The sequence below is a fragment of the Poecilia latipinna genome, unplaced genomic scaffold, assembly GCF_001443285.1.
Source record: "Poecilia latipinna isolate Pla-1442-1.1 unplaced genomic scaffold, P_latipinna-1.0 Scaffold1460, whole genome shotgun sequence".
Lineage (NCBI taxonomy): Eukaryota > Metazoa > Chordata > Actinopteri > Cyprinodontiformes > Poeciliidae > Poecilia > Poecilia latipinna.
The window spans coordinates 113962-137059 of NW_015114076.1; the positions used below are offsets into that span (position 1 = coordinate 113962).

The 23098-nt window shown below is 36.3% G+C and overlaps 3 protein-coding genes across 7 annotated transcripts in view; 2 read left to right on the forward strand and 1 right to left on the reverse strand.

Annotated features, from left to right (window-relative positions):
* Positions 1–2555: 2555 nt before the first annotated feature.
* On the reverse strand, positions 2556–3760 carry LOC106962784 (neuropeptide B). Its single transcript, XM_015057402.1, has 2 exons — positions 3432–3760; positions 2556–2944 (listed from the first exon to the last, which is right to left on the reverse strand). The coding sequence occupies exons 1-2, from the start codon at positions 3687–3689 to the stop codon at positions 2816–2818; spliced, it is 387 nt and encodes a 128-aa protein (XP_014912888.1). The 5' UTR covers positions 3690–3760; the 3' UTR covers positions 2556–2815.
* A 1054-nt stretch (positions 3761–4814) lies between these two features.
* On the forward strand, positions 4815–9238 carry LOC106962786 (B-cell receptor CD22-like). Of its 2 annotated transcripts, XM_015057403.1 has the most exons (9): positions 4816–5283; positions 5363–5692; positions 5782–6027; positions 6509–6766; positions 6910–7000; positions 7401–7452; positions 7681–7817; positions 7906–7956; positions 8051–9238. In XM_015057403.1, the coding sequence occupies exons 1-9, from the start codon at positions 5169–5171 to the stop codon at positions 8055–8057; spliced, it is 1287 nt and encodes a 428-aa protein (XP_014912889.1). In that variant the 5' UTR covers positions 4816–5168; the 3' UTR covers positions 8058–9238. The 2 variants fall into 2 exon arrangements, with proteins under 2 accessions (XP_014912890.1, XP_014912889.1); XM_015057404.1 differs by lacking the exon at positions 8051–9238 and having other exon boundaries at positions 4815–5283; positions 7906–7960.
* Positions 9239–13138: 3900 nt separating this feature from the next.
* Positions 13139–23098, forward strand: part of rnf213a (ring finger protein 213a) — a 33893-nt gene continuing 23933 nt past the window's right edge. Inside the window, exons 1-21 of one of the 4 annotated variants that reach the window (XM_015057408.1) lie at positions 13139–13327; positions 14572–14687; positions 15353–15510; positions 16004–16516; positions 16613–16708; positions 16809–16957; positions 17043–17213; positions 17627–17832; positions 17966–18264; positions 18349–18611; positions 18782–18994; positions 19096–19288; positions 19542–19597; positions 20575–20749; positions 20831–20989; positions 21075–21173; positions 21258–21380; positions 21585–21768; positions 21968–22141; positions 22242–22394; positions 22479–23089. In XM_015057408.1, coding sequence (XP_014912894.1) covers positions 14588–14687; positions 15353–15510; positions 16004–16516; positions 16613–16708; positions 16809–16957; positions 17043–17213; positions 17627–17832; positions 17966–18264; positions 18349–18611; positions 18782–18994; positions 19096–19288; positions 19542–19597; positions 20575–20749; positions 20831–20989; positions 21075–21173; positions 21258–21380; positions 21585–21768; positions 21968–22141; positions 22242–22394; positions 22479–23089 — 4095 coding nt within the window. In that variant the 5' untranslated portion in view covers positions 13139–13327; positions 14572–14587. Of the gene's footprint in view, positions 13328–14571; positions 14688–15352; positions 15511–16003; positions 16709–16808; positions 16958–17042; positions 17214–17626; positions 17833–17965; positions 18265–18348; positions 18612–18781; positions 18995–19095; positions 19289–19541; positions 19598–20574; positions 20750–20830; positions 20990–21074; positions 21174–21257; positions 21381–21584; positions 21769–21967; positions 22142–22241; positions 22395–22478; positions 23090–23098 lie in introns of all 4 variants that reach the window. The other 3 variants (XM_015057405.1, XM_015057407.1, XM_015057406.1) reach the window with 3 other exon arrangements.

The following is a 23098-nucleotide window of genomic DNA, read 5'->3' on the forward strand; positions in this document are numbered from 1 at the left end:
ATTTTAAATTTGCAAATTTACTTTAATTTCAGGTAGTCTAAATTCTCTTTGTGTGTGTGTGTGTGGATCTTTGGGGAGTTTTCTCTCATAGAAAAGCCCAGAGCAGTGCCTATCTGGGCAGTGGAGGGAAAATTAGTCGGTTCACTTTACCAAAGACATTTTGGTCTGTAGCAAAAAGAATAAAAGCCAGTGTCCAAATGTACATGAACATTAAAATGTCAAAACTGCAGCTTGGTATTTTTTTTGCAAATCAAATCCAGAGCAACCTATTGCCTTCCTTGAAATGGTTTGTGTAAGTTAATCACAGTGTGGCAGAAAATGAACACTGTACTTCATCCTGAACACACAGCAAAACACTACAGTATCTATAGGCATCCTGGGTTAACATGGGCTATAGATGCCATCTTTAGGTATTTAAGATTGAGTTGGCCACAGTTGATGGGGAGATGAATGAAGCTTAATGCAAAGTAATCCTGCAGGAAAACCTGTTTAAAGCTGCATACTATTTAAGAGTCAACTTAACCATACAGCCGGAGTTTAATGGAGTGATTTTGATCAAAGGATATTCATTTAATAAAATACCCCTGACAAAACCTACATCTGCAAAAACTGAAATCTTAAGATAAAATATCTCAAGTTGATTTGAACTTGAGTGCTTTAAATTGCCCTGTTGCTGAAAATGTGCTATATAAATAAAATTACCTTACCTTTTTCCTTTTTTTTATAAGATATTTTTTCTTAGTATAAGTTGTTTCTATTAGAAACTTCTTTTAAGTGTTTTTTTCCCCTTAAATATCTCAATAAGATCTTAAAGCTGGATATTGAGAAATTTTTACTTGTTACAAGTAAATGTATTCTTGAAACTAGAACTTGCAAAGCAGTGTAACACTTTTAAAGTAAAAAATTCTTATTTCAAGAAAGAGACTTCATGACTTCAATCTCTAATAAAACAGAAAATTTAAATTAATGACAATGTAAAACAAAACAATTTTACATTTGGCAGAGTAGTGTGAATTGACATTTGATATTAATATAATTAACATGTCACACTTAAAACAATTTTCAGAAACAGAAATTGTTTATCATTTTGGGTTCATATATGTTTCCCCGGCATGTATGTGGACTGTGATGACAGTCCACTACGTCTTGTGATGACTGTGGACTGTAATATACTGGATTATTTTTCATTTTTGTACAGTTCAATAATATCTCCAAGATAACATTTTATCAAAAAGATTTTGCTCTTGCTGCTGAATGTATAATACGGGGTAAAATTCCACCAGTTTTTCTGCATCCACTAGTTCAGCAGAAAGACTTTTAGATCTTTCTACCGTTTTTAGAAAGACCTATAAGTTGCAGTGTGCAAAGTGTGGGACTTTGACTTGATATGCCATAATATGTCTATCAAAATTTTGTTTCAAAAGGTTGGTATTCTAAACAATACAGTGTCAAATCAACTATATATATATATATATATATATATATATATATATATATATATATATATATATATATATATATATATATATATTTTTTTTGTTTATAAGTCCAAATTCTGGCAAATTACCTTTTGCAATTATCAAAGACTTCTGGGCGATTTATTTACTGCCATTTATCATAACCCACTTCACAGATACAGCAAGGTGTAATTCATAACCAAGCAAGTCTCAGTTTTCCTCGTAAATACAGTAGATCTTTAACTTCAGATACAGGTCCCATCTCCCTTTCACTTAAAAAGATTGGGTGAACCGAAGTTTCAACATTTTGACAGTTTTCATATATTTGGTTTTGATTTATCAGAGACTTGCAAATATATTTTTTTTAAATTTACTTTGAAGCCCATTGTTTAAAACAAACAAAAGATGTTTAAACTCAAACCGCATGCACATATGTCTGTCCAATTGGACCTAATGATTCAATCTGTGATGGCAAATGTATCGGATAATGCTGTTTAGGCGTAATATTGTGTTCTGGGAATAGCACTCGCCAAATGATTTTCAATAAGTGACTTCAATCTAGAAACAAATGTGATGAGAAGAACAGGTGCAAACACTAAATGTACAATCTCCATTAACTCATTTATCAGTTGCACATGTGAGCATTTTTAGAAAGACCTAAAAGTTGCAGTTTAGATGCTTTTCATCCGTTCTGACTAAAGTTGCAGAATTTTACTATGAAAAATCTGTTAAAAAAAATCAAAACTGGTAGATGACTCTAAATACTTCCAGCTTTAATTGCCACGAAATGCTACTCTACAAATCAATGTGACAATGGTGATGACCTTGCATGTTGATTTACCCATCAGTGTGATTGAGTAGACCTTCTAACAGCTGTGGTTAGTGTTAATATTGCAAAGCAGATTAGCAAACAACTGTAGCTGTTCCAACTATTTGTTTTTTTCTGTTCATTCTGTAATTTTATTGTATATTAAGGGATGAAGTAACACGATACTCCCGAGTGTATGCCAGATTTTTTTTTGGTGTTCAACTTGCTTTGCAAACGTTTTTCCGCTGCCCAAGTGATGAAATGTGAAGAATCAAATTACATCTTTGTGATTTGCATTTTAACCAGATCCACAGAATGATCCATTTATTGATGTAAACTAAGATCAAATATGAACAATAACACTAAACCAAACAACAATTAGACATATTCCATGGTAAAAAAAAAAATAAAAATAAATAAATAAAGCAAAAAGGGAGCATGAAAAACAAACTTCCATCAACAGCATTACCCATCACATTAAACATAGATGTTTTTTTGGAGTTTTTAAATGTCCTTTTAAGAATTATGCGTCATGATCCAAGGACAGCAATCAGTCTCCTTCGCAGTCTGAGGAGTCCAGGGAGAGGAAGATGTCTGCTTTGCACTTCAGAGATCCCTTGGTTTCCTGGAAGAGTTCGCAGCTCTGCAGGTTTGGGGTAATGTCTTTAATGCAAAGAGGCTGTTTGGAGAGAATGGAGACAGATAATTAGAGAATCAGGATTAAAGTATCTAAAACCACGACTAGTTTTGTGCACTTGAATGAAGATGAGTTTCAAGCTGCTTTTACGCAGCAACAAATATTCTGCAACTTTATACTGTGTGCATTCATGCAAAGCTTGTAATATCCTATCCATATTTTTTTAAAAGAAATTATTGTAGATTTATTTTCTGCAATATTGTAGAATTTTTTCGTAATGCTGATGTGAAAAATATCGGGGTACAGAATGCAAGCCCATAACGGTTCGCTTTTGTTTTCTCATTAAAGTTTAAGTTTTTGCAGCGAAAAGCCATTAAGCAAGAAGTAAATAATTAATACATAGAAAACGGAAAAAAGAGTGCTGCCAAATTTCTGTAATCTTATGTTTAATCGTCTGCTAAATAATGAAGAAAAACAAACAAAAAAAAATACATTCAAAAGTTGACTGAGCAAATGAATTCCCACTAACCATCGTCTTTAAAACAGAGTTATGAGAGAGTAACTGAGATAAGACGCTGCTGGTGGCAGACTCTCCGCTCTCTGACGGGGATTCCTCTCTCCTCGCGTACGATGACGACCTCCGGATCCCGGACAGCAAGCCGGACGCCCTGCCCACCGAGTAGTAGTTCGGTCCGGCCACCTGCTTGTACCAAGCCTCCGACGGGCTGCAGGCGACGAGAAGGCAAAACGCTACGATAGGAAACATAAGTTTAGAAGTCATCTCCATGTCGAGAGCGGAGGTCTGAGCTGCTCCTTATCTCACTTCGGCTGCTGGCTCTTCTTTCTGAGACCAATCACTGACCAAGATCCTTTTATAGATCTCCAGATGATCATCCCCGGTGATCATCCCGTCGTCACGAGAGAGAGAGAGAGAGAGAGAGAGAGAGAAGGAAGAGAGCGAGGAAGAAAGTTCTTGTGGCAATAAAATCAAAAACTTTGATTTCTCACTTTGTGTTTTGCCTTTTAGGTTTGTTTTATTTTGCTTAGTTTTCCCTAAAAAAAAAAAAAACACACACACAATTGTTTCTATTACATTGTGTATACTCTGCATTAAATGGGAGTCGCGTATGTCGTTAAGGTGCAAAACTATAGGGGCTATAATAGATTGTATTAGCAATATGTAATTATACTGTTTCTGGATCCCAAATAAGCAACCATCTGTCAGGGTGTTGCAAGGATTCATCTCTTCCCCTCATTTTTGACAGGAGTTGTAGTTGACAGAACAGAAAACTCTTGGGTAAAATTTGCCAACACTCACAGTAAAAGAACGTCTTTATTACGAGCCTCAACTAACAAGTCCATTTGTCAAAGTTCATTAGAACAGAACAACTTTTATCTGTGATTGTTATAAAGCTGAGCAATCATGAAATCATGCTTGACATAACAGAAAATGAAAGTAAATTTCATTGTGTTGCGGCATCAAATAAAAGGTATCTTCTTCTTTTGTGGAAGTCACTGAAGCAACAGTATGTTGCCCTAAGATAAATTCAAAAATGGAGCATGTAGAACTTAATAAAAAATATATCTCGGGCAGAAGGGATAATATATAAACATGGTGGATAGATGAGTTGGAGAAGGTTCTGCTATTAATTCAAAGCCAAACGTATTATTTTGCCGGTCTGTAAATACTGATGTTTTAAACATTAAAAGCATTGTTTGTGATCATTAAAACACAGTGGCGAATATCTCACAAGGTTTTAATAATCATATGAATCCCTATTGTTTCTAAATTATTTAAGAGTGAAGAATTCTTGTGGTCTGTTGGAACAACACTAGATCCTAATTTATTCAATTTTTTACTCAGAAATGACCAGAAAACTCCTTTATGAACAAATAAAGTGGTAGCCCATCATCATCAGCAGTGAGATAAACACTATGTTGGCGCGCTGTGTGATCGCGTTGCACAAAACCTATTAAACCATCATGGCTCCAACCCTGCACTTACTGTTAACCACAACATAAGAACATCAGGTTGCAGTGCACGAAGCGTGGCTCCCTGCATCGAGATCTTGTACAACTCAGGTTGACATGCGAAGAGCCGAAACAGGCTTTGTGTAAGTGACCTGATTTTTATAGGCTGAGAAGTGCAGCTTTGACCTAAGACCCTGTTTTTTTCAAGACAGGAAGCTGCACATTGAGGTGATAGATAGAAAAGCACGCAAAAGAAGAAAAAAAAAAGAGACTGCCTGTTCTTCCACTCTGTCAGATGTTAAAACTTCTGTTAAAATTAAAAGACCTGAAAGATTTGACTCGACTCGGCCCGAAAATGTTGGCTGAAAGCAGACAATTGATGTGGACCCTGTTGCTTCTATTTGCAGGAGGTAAATGCAAACGACGTTTGAAATATTTCTCAGCTATGGTATGTTGCAACATGTAGACATTTTTTTTTTCCTTTTCCAGACGTTTTCTCCAGCAAGTGCTTCGTGGATTACCCCCAGCAAACCATCTGTGCTGTCAGAGGCTCGCCTGTTGTCTTCTTTTGTATCTTTAATATTATTGAAAAGCAAGAAGTAAAAAGGTTCATGTGGGCTTATGTGAAGCCTTCTAAAGGTCGTTTTATTTTAACTTACCCTGGGAATGTATCTGAAAGATTTGAGTACACCGGAGACAAAGTGCATAACTGCTCTTTGAAAATACACGAAGTGAGCCACTATGATGCTGGGAAATATTTTTTCAGATACAATGCCAACAAAGGATGCCCCGCTAAACGTCTAGTATTGAAAGTTATTGGTAAGTCATTTGTCATTTGATTTAAAATCGTACTGTTTGCATTAAATAAGTGGAAAATTTAAAAGAAAATCAAATTCAAATTTTCATAGATCTGAATATTTCGGTGCCAAAAGAAACGATAAAGGAAGGAGATTCAGTAAATCTCACCTGCAAAAACCGCTGCGACGGTGAAGAAGGTTCATATGGGTACAGCTGGTTTAAAGACGGAGAAGCCATAAATGAAGGACCGGTACTTCATTTGACAAACGTGTCCTCTAAACATTCAGGGAACTACACTTGCTCCCTAAAAATGACAAACGGAACAACTTCAGGAGTCGCTCATGTCGATGTTGAATGTGAGTATGGGCCTCAACAGAAAGACTTTGATGTGTACAGAGTCACCCATTTGATCCCTCTGAGTAATGCTGACATTTCTTGACATTTCAAGGGTTTTTTTTTTTTTTTTTGAAAATCAGTTTGAAAGGGAGCTTTGAGAAAAGTATACAACTTTAGTAGTATTTTTTATTTGTGCTTTTGATATATTTTATTTTTTCAGTTATTTTTTTTCTCAAAGAAATTATTTCATTTTCCTAGAAGAAATTATTTTTAAAATGCTGTCTCCACCAAGACATTTTTTGTTCCCAGCAGTGACTGTAGTTTGTGTTGTATAAGTGGATGTTGAAGGCAAGACTGCAAATGTTTCATGCAGCAGTAATCTGCAACTTTGTTGTGATAAATCATCTTCCCTGACACTCATTTGCACAATATGCCCCCCTCTGCTCCTGAAAAAAAAAAAAAAAAAAAAACAAAACTGAAAACTCTTTCCTTTATTTTCAGATGGACCCAAGAACACATCTGTGCTTGTCAGATCATCATCTGAGACGGGCGCAGACGGCAGCATTGTCCTGATCTGCTGCAGCGATGCGCACCCGCCTGTAGAAAATTACAGCTGGTTCAAAATAGCAGACAGTTGGATCCAGAAAGTTGGACATCAGCCTGAGTTGCTTCCTGTTGATGGCGGTCAGTATTCATGCAGCGTCTCCAACAAACATGGAAGTCAAAACTCCACAGTTTTCACTTTGAAGAAGAAGAATCGTAAGTATTTCGCTAAAGCCGTCGCCTTCTATGAACTAGTTTTTGGAAAATGCATTAAGAAGCTTATTAGGTTTTGTTTTCTTGCACTTTTATATAACTTTTTTAAGCATCCCAGACAAACTATAATGTTTTTTTTTTTACAGCTTATTGGACATTTATGAAAGCCATGCTTGTCATTATCAGTGTCAGTGTTGTGCTGCTTCTAGTTGTGACATCTGTTGTTGCTGTTTGCAGGTGAGCTGTCTGTTCTTGTGTGGCATTGGTTTTAAACATCTCTATTAAAGGCAGATACATTCTTTAGTGTTAGTGACCTTACTCTGTGCACAGAGCACGCACAAAGCAGCTGTTTACACGTTACTCATCCTTGTAGGACGCGCTTTTTATTTTAGAGTAAAGTATTACACGGAACAAACTGGAGAACCTTGCGTTTTTTTTCTGAGCTTAAATTACAGACAAACGTATCATTCAAAGCTATAGAATCTGATGTTTCTATAAATATTAAAAACTGAATGCAGAAAACTGAATGAACACAATCGTTTTTTTTTTCCATCAATATCAATTTGTAATATTTTCTCTTTATTTTCATTGAAAAACAATCACTCTAAATTATACTTTTTTTTGTGCTCTTTTTCAGGCTCACCAAAAACAAAATAAGGGCAGAGACAGAACATCTGGAAGAAATGCAGGTCATCTTGTTTTGTTTCCTTGATTTAAACCGCAGACAGCATTGTTCTAACGACTGTTATCTGAAGCCAAATCAAGTAAACATCTCAAACTCTGAGTCATCACAGATAAAATGCGGGAAAATAACCTTTTTTACGGCTAGGGTTAAAAACTTTGACTTCTAATATTTACTTAAACATTTCTGTTTCCTTTATTTATCTACTAATATGTGTTTGCATTTTTGTATTCAGAGGACAGATGGTGCAAATCGACTTAGGACTGAAGACAGTCACCAGTCACAAGCTGTCAACGATCTTAAGGTTGAAGAAGCTACAACAGAAATAATATATGCAACTATTGAATTTCAAAAGGGAAGAAAGAGAACCATGTGAGACATTCTGACATTTTTAAACCCGTTGTTATAATCAATGAAGAGAATAGATGGTACAAGTGCTGATATACATTTTAACTTTCAGGAAACGGGAGGATTATGAAAATGAAACTGTTATTTACAGCACAGTTCGCAGGTAAAGTCCAGCAAACGTGTTTTTTTTTTATATATATATATAATCTTTTGATTTAAACAGATTTGTTAAAAAACATTTTATTTCTTTTTTTTAGGAACTAGCTTTTGAGCCACTGAAATAGGACATTCTCTTGATGTGAATCCTCACAGCAAAGTCTGAGTAAGAGCAAAACCTTCTGCCTGGGGGATCTTTCTGGTTGGTGGATGTCTCCTTAGATGATGAAAAGAAGTACAGCAACTCACATTTAGTCTGTCTGCCAGAAAGTATCGCTCTTGATGATAACTGAAAAATAAAACTTCAATCAGATTTACTGAGAAATTGCTGAAGCCCAAAAGTACCATTGTTTGTCGACATTTGCATATTTATTGATATGTGACTACAGAACAAGTTGTTTTCAATGACTAACAGTGAGTTACTTCTCTCCATCTCTTTTATGTGAGGAATCTTTCAGAGTATGATTCTTGTGAGACACTAGAATTTTCTTAGAAATGTTCTCAAAGACATACAAAAAGCATCTCCGAAAAGTTTGGAGTGTTTCCTTCCCACAATCCCACACACCTTATGCCTGTCTAGAAAACCTGACAGGACTGTTCGGTTTTTACTTCTAAAGCCAAGAAATGCATTATTTTAAATAACTGTTGAATTTTACCTGTAAATTCTAAAGAAAGATCTGAAAGTCTGTCTGTGCAAAAGTGACTCATCCGCCGCAATAGAACGCCAGCGCCTCACCACCTGCTACCACTTCCTGTGTTGTTTACTGGCCATTTTTTCCACAACTGCTTTTGTGGCCTGCTACATAAATCTGTGGTTCTTTCAGATGTGAAGTTGAAACCGCACATGACCACTATGACCGTATAACCACTCCTACATGCTTTCACTGGGTTGGAGGTTTGTTTGTCTCTTTTCATGAAAGGATCCAGATAGTGTTTGAAAATGGATTCGCTTTTCCAGATTTTGATTTGGACATTTTTCTGAAGTAAAATTGTGAATTTCTTCATTCTTGCTTGGTTGTTAAATGAAACCACTTTCTCTTACATGGGCATCAACATCTGGAATAAAACATTTGAACTCTGCACTCAATCTAAACCTTTCTGACTTCTGTTAATCAAAAGAGACAGAGTCTTCTCACAATGGTAGCATTAACCCATTTCACTCAAGTCCATCTTAAGGCAAAGCACATTTGATTAGACTTAGATAAATATTTAGGATCATGACGTCCTAACATTAATATGTAATTTTGATGCTTTAAGGTTTTGTAAAAAACAAAAACAATAAAAGTAGACTTGAAGTGGATGCCTCAGTTTGCCTCCTTTCTTGCATTTTGCTCTTCAGGGAATTTAGAAATGCTGTCGTCATAACTACGTCTATCTCAACACTTCTCACTGCCTGGGGATGTTGTTGCCCTCATAGGGTACGCAACATACTCTGTCAATGACAGTCTTTGAAGAAAAAAAAGGCTATTTGTATAGCTCTCCAACAAAACTATGAACTATGAAGATTGTTTCATCTACATCATTAAAAAACCATGAGCAAAACTGAGGTTATGGAAATCAGCAAAAGATATATCCAGATTCTTTCATGTGCTGGATCTGTTGCTCAAAAAGGTGTGACAGTGACTCAAAGATCAAACGTACACATAAAGATAATTATATCCTATACCGAGTCTTGTTTGTGATTACTGTGTAGCCAGAACTCGTCTACATCAGCCAGTACAGCAAAACCTCAAACGCACAAAGAAAGTCTTGTGTGACTCTCAGGTCATCGAAGCATCTGTTAACTCCAAGAGAAAGATAGACGTGTGAGATATTTTATTTAGCTGCAAACCATTTTTTCATAGAGCCATTGATGCAGAGTCGCTCATCGACTGCCTCACCTGCAGGCTAGAGCAAGACGGACTCCCATGTGAGTGATAGATGTGTGATATACAGTGAAGTTTGCAGGTAAAGTTCAACAAGCATAGGTTAAACATTAATAACCAAGTGCTTAAGGCGGCCTTGGTGCAAACATGTCTTTTTTTTTTCTTTTTCAGAACATCGCCATTAAACCCCCCACACATCACAGACATCAAGCAACGTCATTTTGAGTTATAGATGTACAGAGAAAGCTTTGATGGCGTCTGTTCTTTAATACGCATGAAAGAGAAATGAAAAACACAATACTAGGCAACTCTTGTCTGATTTCTCTAAAATAATGAAGTACCTAGATTACACAACATGTGTTTGTCTTTGAAAGTTATTTCCCAACTTGCATTTAAGTTGTAGTCACAGAAATCACACTTCTGAAAATTTTCACGTGCCGTCATGTCACGCCCACAAACTTCAAATGCAGATACTCGATTTAATCACAAGAGGCAGAACAAAGAACAGCGGGAAGACATCCACATTTTAAACACAAAACCACTGACTAGATGTGAAATGATTTCAGCCTTAGCTTGCATTGGAACCCTCTTTTTCATCTTATTCTTGATGTTACTGTCTCTTTAAGACTGTGACAGCATCCTCATAAAATGACCCAACATTAATTATCAATCTAGTTTTTAAAACAGGACGAGAACTGAAAAGCCCTAGTGAGTTTCTATTTCCTCACAAACAGCATCTCTTTTGCTTTTTGTTTGGTTCGTTCAAACTTTAGTAAAGCGTTTAGAATATCACCATGCTTTGGTCTCACATTGCTCTTTGCATTGAAGGAACCGTATGTAACTGCTGTATTCTTCAGGATGAAAGACACGTCTTCTAATCTTAAACCCTGACAGCCCGAGTGAACCTTTAGCTCTGAGTGCAATCCAAGTTACCATGGCATTATGTTTGAACAAAAACCTGAAAATGTGAAAGTGGAGTGATCCTGCTGAAACACCAATCTATGGTGATAACCCATGTGACTCTTATAGATGACTGAAGAAGTCACCTGTGAAATCCTTTGGCCGAGATGTCACTTTGTTCCACACACACACTCAGATTCTGTCCCACGCTGCCCTCTGCTGAACATCTAGGAGCACAGCATGGCCTTTTGATCAATTCTGAGTGTCCTGACTTGTGGAAAGCCTGAACAAACAGCGAATGAGTGTCACATGAGAGCTATAAGGAGAAATGACTCATAACAACAACAAAGGTCATCCTGGAGGCATTTCAAAGCTTAAGCTTTAAGTGTTTATTAAATTGTTAATTGGGTGATGCAGACTTATTTAAAAGAACATTTAAAAGAACATTTAGTGTGAGATTGATCTGCTTGTTTTGCTTAAGTGTGCAGGTTGTTGCAGTACCAGTTATTTTTTGTGATATTAAATTATCTAATGCTGTTTTTAGCTTTGGCACAGCCTGGATGTAGCTTCAAAGTGCCAAACAAATCAGTTCTTTCTATCTTGAGGGCATGCTGTCTCCAACTAGCCAGTTTATCCAGTGCTGCTACTAGGCAACTAAACATACCTCCGAGATTTTAGGTTATGTTCCCTTTGGAAGTTTTGTGTTTTATTTAACAGTATTTTAAAAGTCAGATTTGATCACTTTTGTTTCACTTTCAGTGCTACAGTTCTACTTATAAGTGTTGGGTTGTTTTTCAAAAGAGAAAGTGAAAGTTAGCAGTGAAGACTCTTCCCTTACATTGCCAAGCTACAATTAACTTTTGACAGCACAGAAACATTTGCAGGAATCACTTTTAATCTATCTTGAAGTAATATAAATATGTCCAATGTATGAAAAGAAAAAGTTCTACTACAACAGTGTGTGAAATCAACTGTAAAACAGGTTGATGGTTAAATCATGCTTCGGTTGTTGTTCTTTTCAAGAAAATTACATTATATTTCAATAAAATTAACAATAGCCCTGATTAGACTAAGCCAAAAGCATTGCTTACATATAAAAAAGCAAGACTGATTAATATAAAAAGAATGATGAACTGGCATGAACTGGATAATGAACTGGCATCTCCAAAGCCCAGATGTCATCAATAATGAAGCAATGTGGAATATTCTTGACTAATTAAACACTAATGAAGAGTTTTAGGATGCCATTTAGAAGCTAGGAGAATTTTTTTCTGAAGTCTTTCTGACTAAAGGTGTTTCAAAGAAACTTCTTCCCAGAAGTTATAAAATGAATATCTGGTTATACCAAATATTTAATTTTAAACTTGTTACAGTTAAACAAAATGTATAGTATTTATACACTGATAATACTAAGACCACCTGCATTGGCTCACTGACCCAGACTGAGATGTTCAGTTTATCGACAACAGAAAACCACCAACCTGGACTAGAAATGCTATATTCATTCCCAGCTGAACCAGTAACACAGGCCAGACTTACTCTTCATCCCCACTTGAACAAATGACCCAGACTAGGGATGCTCCATTTAACCCAGGATGAATATTCTGTGTTTAGCTCCACTATTCTAACCTTCTATGAAAGTAAACACAGAAGTTTAATTTAATTTCAGTTTTCTTTTTCACCTGGGGCAAAGAATATATTTTTTTATGCTAAGTGGAAGCAGCAATCTGCACTAGAGATTCACGATTAAGCTCCACTTGAACCAACAACCATGGATGGAGATGGTTAAGTTGTCCCCAAATGTTGAAGATATAACCAGTTTTATTCTTGTCACTAGTCACTGGTCATAATTGTAAAACTAAGGTGTGTTTGTACACAATTCAGTACAAGCACTAGTTTAAAAAAATCCACACATTAAAACAAGAAATTTAGAACACACGGGATTGAAGATATTTTTATGTTGCTTTTTAACAAAATTCGACCCCAGATCTTTTCGTCAATATTTATTTTTTTTCCTCCACTTTCTGTTGCTCTTGTCCATTTGAGAAGGGCTTAACAGAAATAACTTTCATTAACTGATTAGTTGGGATTCCAGAAATGTGTTATCTTAGTTTTGGTGCATTATTCTTACATTGTACTGCATGTATTTTAGCCAACAAGGATACATATGTATGGAGGGACAGCAGTTATGAAAGTAGGATGTTTGGGGAACATTTTTGCCCAGAGGGGGTCACTGTTTTATAATCAGTGATTTGTTTTATTACACAGCTCTTGAAATCTTGTTATATAAAAATAATTTTAAGCACCCATGTACTTCAAATAAAAAACGGAGGTGAAATTACTAATTATTATTAATTTTTTTTTTCATTTATATCTTCACATGAAGTTGGGATCGGAACTCGCACGTTTATGATTCATAATAAAAGTAAACTTTGAAGGTTTACGCCCATTTAGGATGAAACGAAACTTTAGGAGAGACGGAAACGTGCTTGAGCGAGAAGACGTCTCAACCCAGAGCAGCCAGCAGTGAGTCATAGTGCATGCAGCAGAGATGGTGTGTAGACTTTACTGAACTGGACCGCAGAGAGAAGATTGAGGACCCACTTGGTTCTGGTGAGCGCTGAAATGTTTGTTTTTGCTACAAGCCATCCGGCATGCAGTAACGCTAGTATCCTAATCCTATTAGCTGGAGAGACTGTAAGAGCTCGTTGTGACAAGACACAGCTGAGTAAGTGGAGGATTACTGGGCTAAAACAGTGTTGTGGTTCGGCGTACACCTAAATTTATAGCTGTCATGAGTTAGTTTCTGTTTGACAGAAGGGAGACGAAGCTAAAGTTAGCAAGTGTTAACTACTGGGCTAGGTAGCTCACTAGCTGCTCATAGCGGTGGTGGTATTTTTCTGATGCAACTTATGGCTTTTAGTGAGGATGCCTGATGGGACTTGTTATTTAAATTATCATGGTAGCTGTAAAAGTAATTGCTAAGCTATCGTTCACGTTTTTGGGTAGTCAAAATAACAAGGAAGTTATTCGCTGATATGTGATTGGCCGACATATATAGCCAAAGATCGTTTGTTATGAGATGATGCTGCACGGTACAGTTAAAAAAATCGAACTGTGTTGCCTACAGTTTGATTCGTTCAGAACTGGAGGTTTTCAGCTGAAACAAAACTAAACGGCAACAATTACCATCTTAATAATGATTCACATTAATGTGAAATAAATCATTATCACAAATATTTATTAATAAGGTTGACCTAGATTTGACTTGAAATAATAAAGAATAAAATATAGCTAAATAAATTGTATTATTTATTTTAAACCCTGCATTAAATGTGAGCCCAGTAGGTTTAATCTAGATATATTGTGATTCTTTAATTATACTGTTGCTGTGCCTCACATGACTAATATCTGCAGGGTGGAGAAAGGAAAATGAAACCCATCAGAAAGTGTGCTAATCTAGGAGTACCAAGTGAGGTCTGTTGAACTTCAACCAATTAGCTGTATTTTTTTCTTTATCTTAAATATCATTTTTTATTTAGGATAGAAACCTTAAGCTTTTCTTACTTCACCTCTCCCCTCATTTTTTTGCGGAGGTCAGTGTATCAACACATGGTAGTTGGCAGGACAGAGGGCTGCTGTGTAACAGCTCCCAGTGACATTTTTATTGTGATACACAACAAAGGACTTGCAGGTCAGTTTGTTGCGTAAATGTTGGTCAGAGATCATGAGGTGAACTACTTTTCTGTGTGTAAATCTGAGCACTCTATCGTGATACCTTGCTTGATACAACAGAAAGTGAAAGGATACTTACTGCCTTATAATCAAATACAAGATACTTACGTCTTTTGTATTAGTCACAGAAGCCTGACGATGAAGTGTCCAAGATGTGACTATGATATTTTGGATAAGAAATCCAAGTTTTGCAGTCAGTGTGGCCTCAGGCTTCCTGCCACAACATCAAACACAGAAGGTAAGTGGACAAGTTTAGAGATTCAGTTTATTCTCATGTATTAACTAATCCATTTTGAAAAAAATATGTTTTTATGCTCATATGTTTAAAAATTAAACAAATCTGTTTCTTAAAGAGAACATTTTAAAGAGCTATAAAAAACCTTTAAATTACTTAATCTTTTATAGTAGTAGTGTCATCTCATGTGTTTACATTTTATTGTTTTGTGACTTTAAGTGAAATTATAAGGTTTGGTCAAATGTAACTAAGATTAAGCTTTTTGGAAACAGCCACTAGTGGTGGATTTGTTGTGAAACAAAAAACATGGTAGAAAGCACCTCATGCCCATTGTTGAGCATGGTGGAGGATCTGTGATGCAGTGGGCAGAGCACATTTGCAATAAAAAAATCTGGTCAACCTCTGTTCTATGATATCAGGTTATAATTTGATGCAGAATATTATGGGTTTGGAATAGATGGATATTGAAGTATGGTTTTATTTCATTTTTAGTACCAAGAATAAAATAACCTAATCAACTTACTAAGAAGTTTAGATCAATTGTATATTTTGACTAATTGCAGTTATAAGCACAAGTATGAAAAAATTGTTTTAGAAATCAAAGTTGTTTTAAAGTATCTGTTTTTTAAAATTAGATTTTTATTCTTAGCTTTATTTCTCTGTTGTAGACACAGAAAATCAGCCAAAGTCCCTGATTGCAAACTCTGAAAGCAAAATGGAGGAATCAAACTCTCAGAGAAATGTCCATCATGCAGAGAGCATGGACTCCAATAAATCTTCCAAACGACCAAATGATGAACAACTCAACCCAAAGAAAAAGGTGAGAGTAAGTAACCTGAACCGTTTTACTCTTCTTATTGATAAGATTATCCTAAATATTGACACCAAAAACTGTTCCTGTGGACACATAGCTCATAGTTATTCATAACATAAACAAGGTTTCTATGGAGTATGAAAAAAGTATTGCGATGAAAATAGAGTATACAATAAGGTTTATTATTTATTTCCAGACTCCGTAAGTCAGTCAGCGGTTTTAGCAGCTTCAACTGCTGAAGCCTGACTGCTGTACAAATATCTACCATAAATATATGATGTTTACAATGAAATGCAGTTATGTATTTACATTTTTAGGAAAATGTATAAAAGTGACTCAGAATCTGTAAATTTGAGTCATAAGAACAGAATTTTGAATTGAAAATGTAAAGAAACCCTTGAGAAATTGTGTGATATCTGAAACAAGGTCAGAATTAATCCTTTGTATGTCCAGAAGGTGATTTATTTGTTAAAACATATATATTTTCTTTTTGTCCTTTTTATAGAAGAAAAAAAGAAAGAAAAACAAAAAGAAGAAAGGTGACAACATGCCTTCAGACCAAGATCAGAGTCAGTCTGACCCGTCACTCGTATCTTTGGAAGACAGTCAGGGAAAGATGAGACAAGAAAGAGGAGACTCCAGTGACACTGAAAGCTCAGATGCCAATATGGAGGAAACGACAGACTCACTCCAAGATAATCCCCCCTCACACCAAGATGATTCCCCCTCACACCAAGATGATTCCCCCTCGCCCCAACAGCAGCCTACTTCATTACCAGCTAATGGCACGGCAGCCTCCTCTAAAAGTACACCGATTGAAGAACCTGTATCTACAGCTGAGGAGACTTCAAGTCAGTCTGAAGAAACCAAAGCTAAGGAGACTGATGCCAATAAGTCAGTTCAAGATCAAACACCTGAGAAAGGAGCAGGCGATGCTTCAGCTCAAGCTTCAGCCTCAACAAACAAGCAGTCTGTTTCAACTGAGGGAGCAAAGCCTGCTGATCCTGAAGAGCAAAAGGTTACCCCAAAAAATTCAAAAAACAAGAATGAATCTGTTGTTACCGTAGAATCTAGACTGGACAAGAATGCTAATTCAAATCCAAATGCAAAGCAGGCAGAAGAAACGCATCGGAAGGCTAAAGGTCAAGGTGATCAGAAACCGAAAGGAAAAAGTCAGCAGGACCAGAAGCAGAAATCAGCGCCATTAAAGGTAGTGTTGGTTAATGTTTGTTGTACAAAATTGTTAATGAAAAAGACCTATGTAAGGTGTGTATAAATAGCATTTATAGCATTTATACTTAACATTGCAGGCTGATAACTCAGGCTCCAGTGTGGATCCGGAAAATAAAATGGAGACTGAGAACAGGCAGGATGAAGTTTCAGGCGATGGAAAGCAACAAAATCAAGACAATAAGAAAAGCACAAAAGCCAACACTTCAGCAGCACCACTGCCTAAAGCGTAAGATGCATGTAACTTTAAAAAACTACTTTTATTTTTGAAGAATTATGTTCACTAAACCAATTTTCTTCTCTTTGTTTTGTAGGCAAATTCAAAACAAAAACGTTGTCACACGAGACAGGCTCACAATTTACTTCCATGCAGTTCTTTCAAAGGATTTCAAATTTAATCCTGATGAAGATCGAATCTTTATCAGAGCTGGGAAACCTATTGCAAATAGCTGGAATGACAATGTAGCTGAGCTGGAAGTAACCAGGTAGGAAAGTGCCAAAAACCCAATTTAATCTTCGGTTTTAACTCTTTGCTAAGCTATGTTTAATGTTGACACAAAACTGTTTCACCTTTTGATTTTAGGAGGTTTTTACTGTTTGAATGGCTTATATTTAAGAGTGAAAAGCTTTTCTATAAAAAATATTTCCGTAAAAATGGTGAGGTAAGACTTGGCTAGGAAAAAAGACACCTTGAAGAAGCATTATTTAAAAATAATTTCAAATCTGGCTCTGGTTGCAAACAATAAAGAAATAACAAATAATTAGAGATATTTCAATAGTGCATGAAATTTAAGAGAAATATATTGTTTTTGGTTCTTCCACAAACATGCAAAGTTGGACTTCATCCTCGTCTCACTGATGTTACAACATGTGCCCTATAATTTGTTCTCCTCTGCAGGGATCTTGGAGAGCATGGTTTTCTTGTTGAAGGATGCCTCATAACGAGCAAAGACAAAACTGTGTCCGAGTCCATAGCATACAAATATGTTGTCTATAAGAATAAAAAGGGTATTTATGAGTTTGAGTACATTTACAAACTGGACTCTACACATCACCATACCAACAGATGCTTGTTTGTGAACAAACACCTCATCACTGATGACGGTAAATAAATGTAAAAAACATCTTCTCTCAGTCAAGCTGTGCAGTAATTTTAGCTAGTATTGAGCAGTTTAACCTATATTAAGCTGTGATTGTTTAGCAAACACTAGTATTTGTTTTGTATTTTCTGGTTAAGGGGACTGGCATCAGTATGATGACATCATCTGCGCTGAGCCTTCAAAGGGCATGTTCCCCCGCCTCAAGGAACTCAAGGAAAAGTTTTGGCCTGATCAACGTAAAGATCTGATTCAAGGAAGAGAAATTGCTGCAAATGTGATGTTGGAGTCCATATTTGATCTTCTAAAGAGCTGGAGTGATGCCAACGTAAAAAGTTTTCAAATTCAGCTAAATCAGTTTTTCCAGGTTTATGCAAATCCTTTTGTATTTGAGGAGAAGCAAAAGAAATGGTACTCCTTACAATTTGGGGAAGACGATGTAAGTTCAGAAATTGTATGTTTGTAATCTAGATCCTCATTTTTGGCCAATTTAACTCACTCTTTTTTTAATGCAATATTATAGGTGAGGAAGATCCTGAAAGAGTTCATGCTGACACACGTGATCCCTCAGCTCCAGGATAAGGGGTCTACATCTCCTGGGGTCTACATCCCAGACCCCATGAGAGCAGCTGTGGTCATGCTTCACGTGTGGAGACAGTACAAAATCAAACTTGAAAATCCTGAGCTCCTCCGCCTCTGTTCTGCACTGTGTTTGCCTGAACTAGAGAAGGACAAATTTCTTCAGTACTGGGCAAATTTTTCTCAAGCTGTTTCAGTATTCAAAAAGTAGGTACCCAAAATATCTTTTAATTTTAATTACAAAACATGAATTTTAGTAAAGAAGATGATTAAGACCTATGTTTGGAAGCAATGATGGAGAATAAATGCTCAGGCATTTTATATGTAAAACATACAATCCCACAGATTATTAACCAATTTTTAAATGTTGTTTGTAGTTTGCCAGAAATGCTGGTGGATCTCATCAAAACAGTCAAAAGAGCTACAATGCCTCGATGGATTATGGTACTGCCACTCCTTCATCTGCTGAGAGGCACCATAAAGCCCTTTGAAGGAAAAACCTCTGGAAACAGAAACTATAGTTTTTCCTGGGCAGGTTTGGAAGACATTGACATTAACAACCAAACATACTTTTACAGTCAAGACAGGAAGTAAGACCCATCAGTCTTTAGCTGTCAGCACATTATTTTTAAGTTTTCATTTTCAAATAGACCAATGTTACTGACCACCTTTTTGATTGATTCTTTTTCAGAGCACTTATAAATGTGATGAAGAACAACAGTCACTTGATGAAGGTGGATCCACTTTTAGTTCGGTCCTGCTTGTACCTGATGCCTCTTGAGGGACAGCTGGAATGTAGCACCAACATTAATCCTGAGCTTCTGGACATACTTCAAGTTTTTACCAATAAGGTTCCTGATGAAATTACAGCCATCAACTTTCAAGTGAGTGGAAATCTGGACAACAATAGTGGTAAATGTAGATGAAACCCTGCATGGTCATTCATCATATTTCTGAAGCCACCAGATTTTACACATATCTCAATATTGCGTTATTCCCAATCAATTTTGTAGCTGCAACATAGACATATGAGCCTCTAACTGCATGAAAATGTGTTACCTTCTTGAACGTTAGTCAATAGTTATTGGTGACAGTGTCAATTAATTATATTTCTGGTTTTCTGCTATGCTTTTCTAGAATGTCACTGAAATTCTTGCCCACATCCAACAGCACCTTGTTGAGGAAAAATACAGGTAGTGACATCAATATATGACACTATTATATAAAATCTTGTGTGTTTGTGAAGCCTGCAAATTGTATTCATTTATGACTAGTACTAGCTAAGGATTCAAGCAATGATCTTTACGTTAAGTAACCAGAACCAGTCCCTTTTTATATTAAGGACTATTGTCAACATTAGATGAGTGCGAGTTGTTAGAGATGGGTGTGTAGTCACAATAAAACTGATAAGTTAAGGGTTGCAATCTAGGGAAAAAGAACACAAAAGTTATTTAAATTTGTGAAATTCGCATCTTTAACAGCAGTTAAACTTAAAAGCATCAATTATGTTTATGTGTATAACTCAGAATAATTACTTTATGTACATGCTGTTGCTTAAAGAACACTAAACCTGACTGTTATAGCATGGGCCAATGCTCAGCTAATGACATAAGATATATTACAAAATATTCACGTCCAATGTGAGTTCATAAGGCAAAGAGTTTGTCCATTTCAGAGGAGTCAACTTGGTATGAGATCTGGCTGGTTTGTTTCTGGCAAATTTGAAATTACTAATGGGAATGCTTATTACTCTTCGATCTTTTTCCCTAAAACTGTTCCACCAAATTACCATACAGTAGTGAGCCAGGAAGTACTTGATTTAGGAAAAGAAAACAAAACCAATCAGTGAATGCAAGCTGGTGAAAATCTCACTTTTTTGCACAAATTAATTTTTATTCATTTTGCTCAGATAGAAAAAAAATAAGCCTCTACTGCAGTTAACGCCAGCCATAGCGAGTGAGTTTGTCATATTTGGATAGAGGAGCTATGGATTTGATTTAATAAAGCCATTCATGAATGTCAGTGGAAAATTGGTACAGATTATTTTGGCTGTGCTTAATATTTTCTTTTAAAAAACATGGTAAAGAACTCACCCCGGACTGTAAAGGTATAAAGAACCATTATATGTCTGAGTATCACCCAACTCATCTTTTAATTTTCTTCATCATAGCGGCTTCACACAGGTTTACAGGAAGGAATGTCTGACAACTGCATTGAGATTGTTAGAGAAGCTCTGCAAAGGAGTCAAACCAGGAACTTCTACCCAAAACTTTCCTGAGATCCCTGTGGCAGCGACACATCTTGTTGCTTCAGTTTTAGACTTCTTTTTGTCTAACAAGGAACAGGTAAGAAACACAGTTCATATATGTGATATTTTAGTTTGCCTTACATTAATTTGCACACATTAAAATGTAAATACTATTTAGGAGTCTGAGGATGCAGATCGCGAACAGCAAAATGCAAAAGACTTGGTAACATGTAAGGGGATGGAAATCATGAGAAACTGGATGAATCGGTCATTCAAACAAAGTTTACTAAAGAGGGGACTGACATCCTTTTACTCAGCAAAAACAACAGAACTGGAGGTGAGTTTTTTTTAATCTATTTAGCTGAATACTAAATATTGACAAAACATGCATCTTATAGATTTTTTTAATTCTTGCATTTCAGACATGGAACAACATTATCTCCATTAACTTTGAAGATAAAAAATGTACAAAAGAATGGAGGCAAAGATTTATTATGGACTTTGAGGGCAAGTTCAAACAGGTAGGTGATACATTGGAGAGTTAAGATTATTTTCAGTCAGAGATAACGGTGATTTAATTAATTTATGGAATTTTTTGGTTTTAGGAAACTGCACTTGATCAAATTGAATTCTACTGTACAAACATAGAGGAGTTTAGTGCTTCCTATCCACATGTTGCTGCCAGCATTGAGAAGTGTGCTCTTGAAGCTGTCACATCTTTGTGCCAGGTATCAGACTTTTAATTTTATTGCTTTGCTTCGCTAGCTTTTGGCAGTGTTGGCTATGTGACATGTATCCAATGGGCAAAATGGTTGCGTTTCTTAAGCATATTATAAGCACCTTGAAAAGAAAGGAAAAATTAACAAAAATAGACTGCACATTTTAATTTTTTCCATTGATTAGCTGAATGCTTGTCTTCTCACTGTATGCAGACCAGATCTGAAGGGAAACTGTTTGAGAGGTTTAAGATAAACTGGAAGTTTGGGAATCTCATCTCTGCAATCATCCAAAAGTCCTGGCCCAGGGATGGTCAAGGAAAATATCAGGAGAAGGAAGAAGTGGTCCTTCAGCACCTCCTCTCCTGGACGGCAGCTAAAGACATTTTTCATCTATATGGTATTTTTTCACTTTAAACAAGAACCTTACAGTATGGTTTGAAAAAAGCATTCTTTTGTTTGGAGAGGCACACATAACTGAGTAACCCCTTGTTTAAAAAAAACAAACCACAAACTGGAGATAATTAACACGTGATTTAGCTGGTTGCTTTTTTTAATAAAAAAAAAAAAAACATTACTTTTAAATTCTATATGTACAGGTGCAGACAAGAAGCTGATTGAGAAGCTCTCTGAAGATGCCAAAGACCGATTGGCCATAGCCATATCAGCCTTCACAGCCATAATCAACCAGCTGGTACATGGAGACATTAAGATCAGTCTGCTCAATGTCATTCTGGAGAGGAAAGACGCCTTCTTAGAACTGCTGAAGATTGGTAAGTAATTATTTCAAAAATAAAAACTGAAATTGAAACGATTGACTAAAAAAACAAAAAAGAAACTGTTGATATTTTTGTATTGTTATGTTTTTAAAAGACTGCCTCACTGAGAAAGAACAACACAGGGATCTTTCCAAAATGAAAAGGTTTTTGCAACACAGAGCAGAAGAAGTTAAGGCTGTGTACCACGAAAAGGAGCTTGTGGATGTCATATTAACAATGTGCCACAAACTTGAAGAACATATGCCAGGTCTGAAGCTTACATAAATAAGTTTAGTTTACTTTAATTTGTTGTTGCAAAGTTAACAGGTGGTTATTTAATTTCTTTTATTAGTTGATGTTTCTGACCTGGAGGACAAAACACAAGTCAACATTGAGATGATGCCCTTGAACTATTTCATGGAAGCTCATCATTTTGACCAACTGGCTACCACAATGTCTGGCATTGTTACCTTCTTCAGCCTGGACGAGGAAATAAGAGACATGGCAACATTCCTGTACACATTCAATGAAAGTATTGTCTTACAAATGTGTTGGGAAAAATTTGCCAAAGAAATGGCCAGGGACGAAATGGAAGATGCGGATGGGGAGATATCTGACTTCAGTGCCACACCAGAAATGATATACAATCAGATCTACTTGCCTTGTAGGGATGAATACAAAGACATCTACACTCGCTTAAAAGATGGAAGCATAAGACTTGAAGAAGTCGACCTGCTTTTCAAAGCCTACAAGGACAAGTATGAAGATCTCACTCAGGAGCTTGACATCATGTGTAAACAGGAGACATCTGCAAACAAGCAGTGGATTCATAATAGGGTTCAACAGGTCCAACAGTATCACGAGCTGCACCTCGCTGTGGCCTCTGCTAAAGTTATTATGATGGTCAAAGACACACTTGGTCTTCAAGGGGACTTCCAGGTCTTGGAAACGCTGACGGATGTTGTAAGTAGT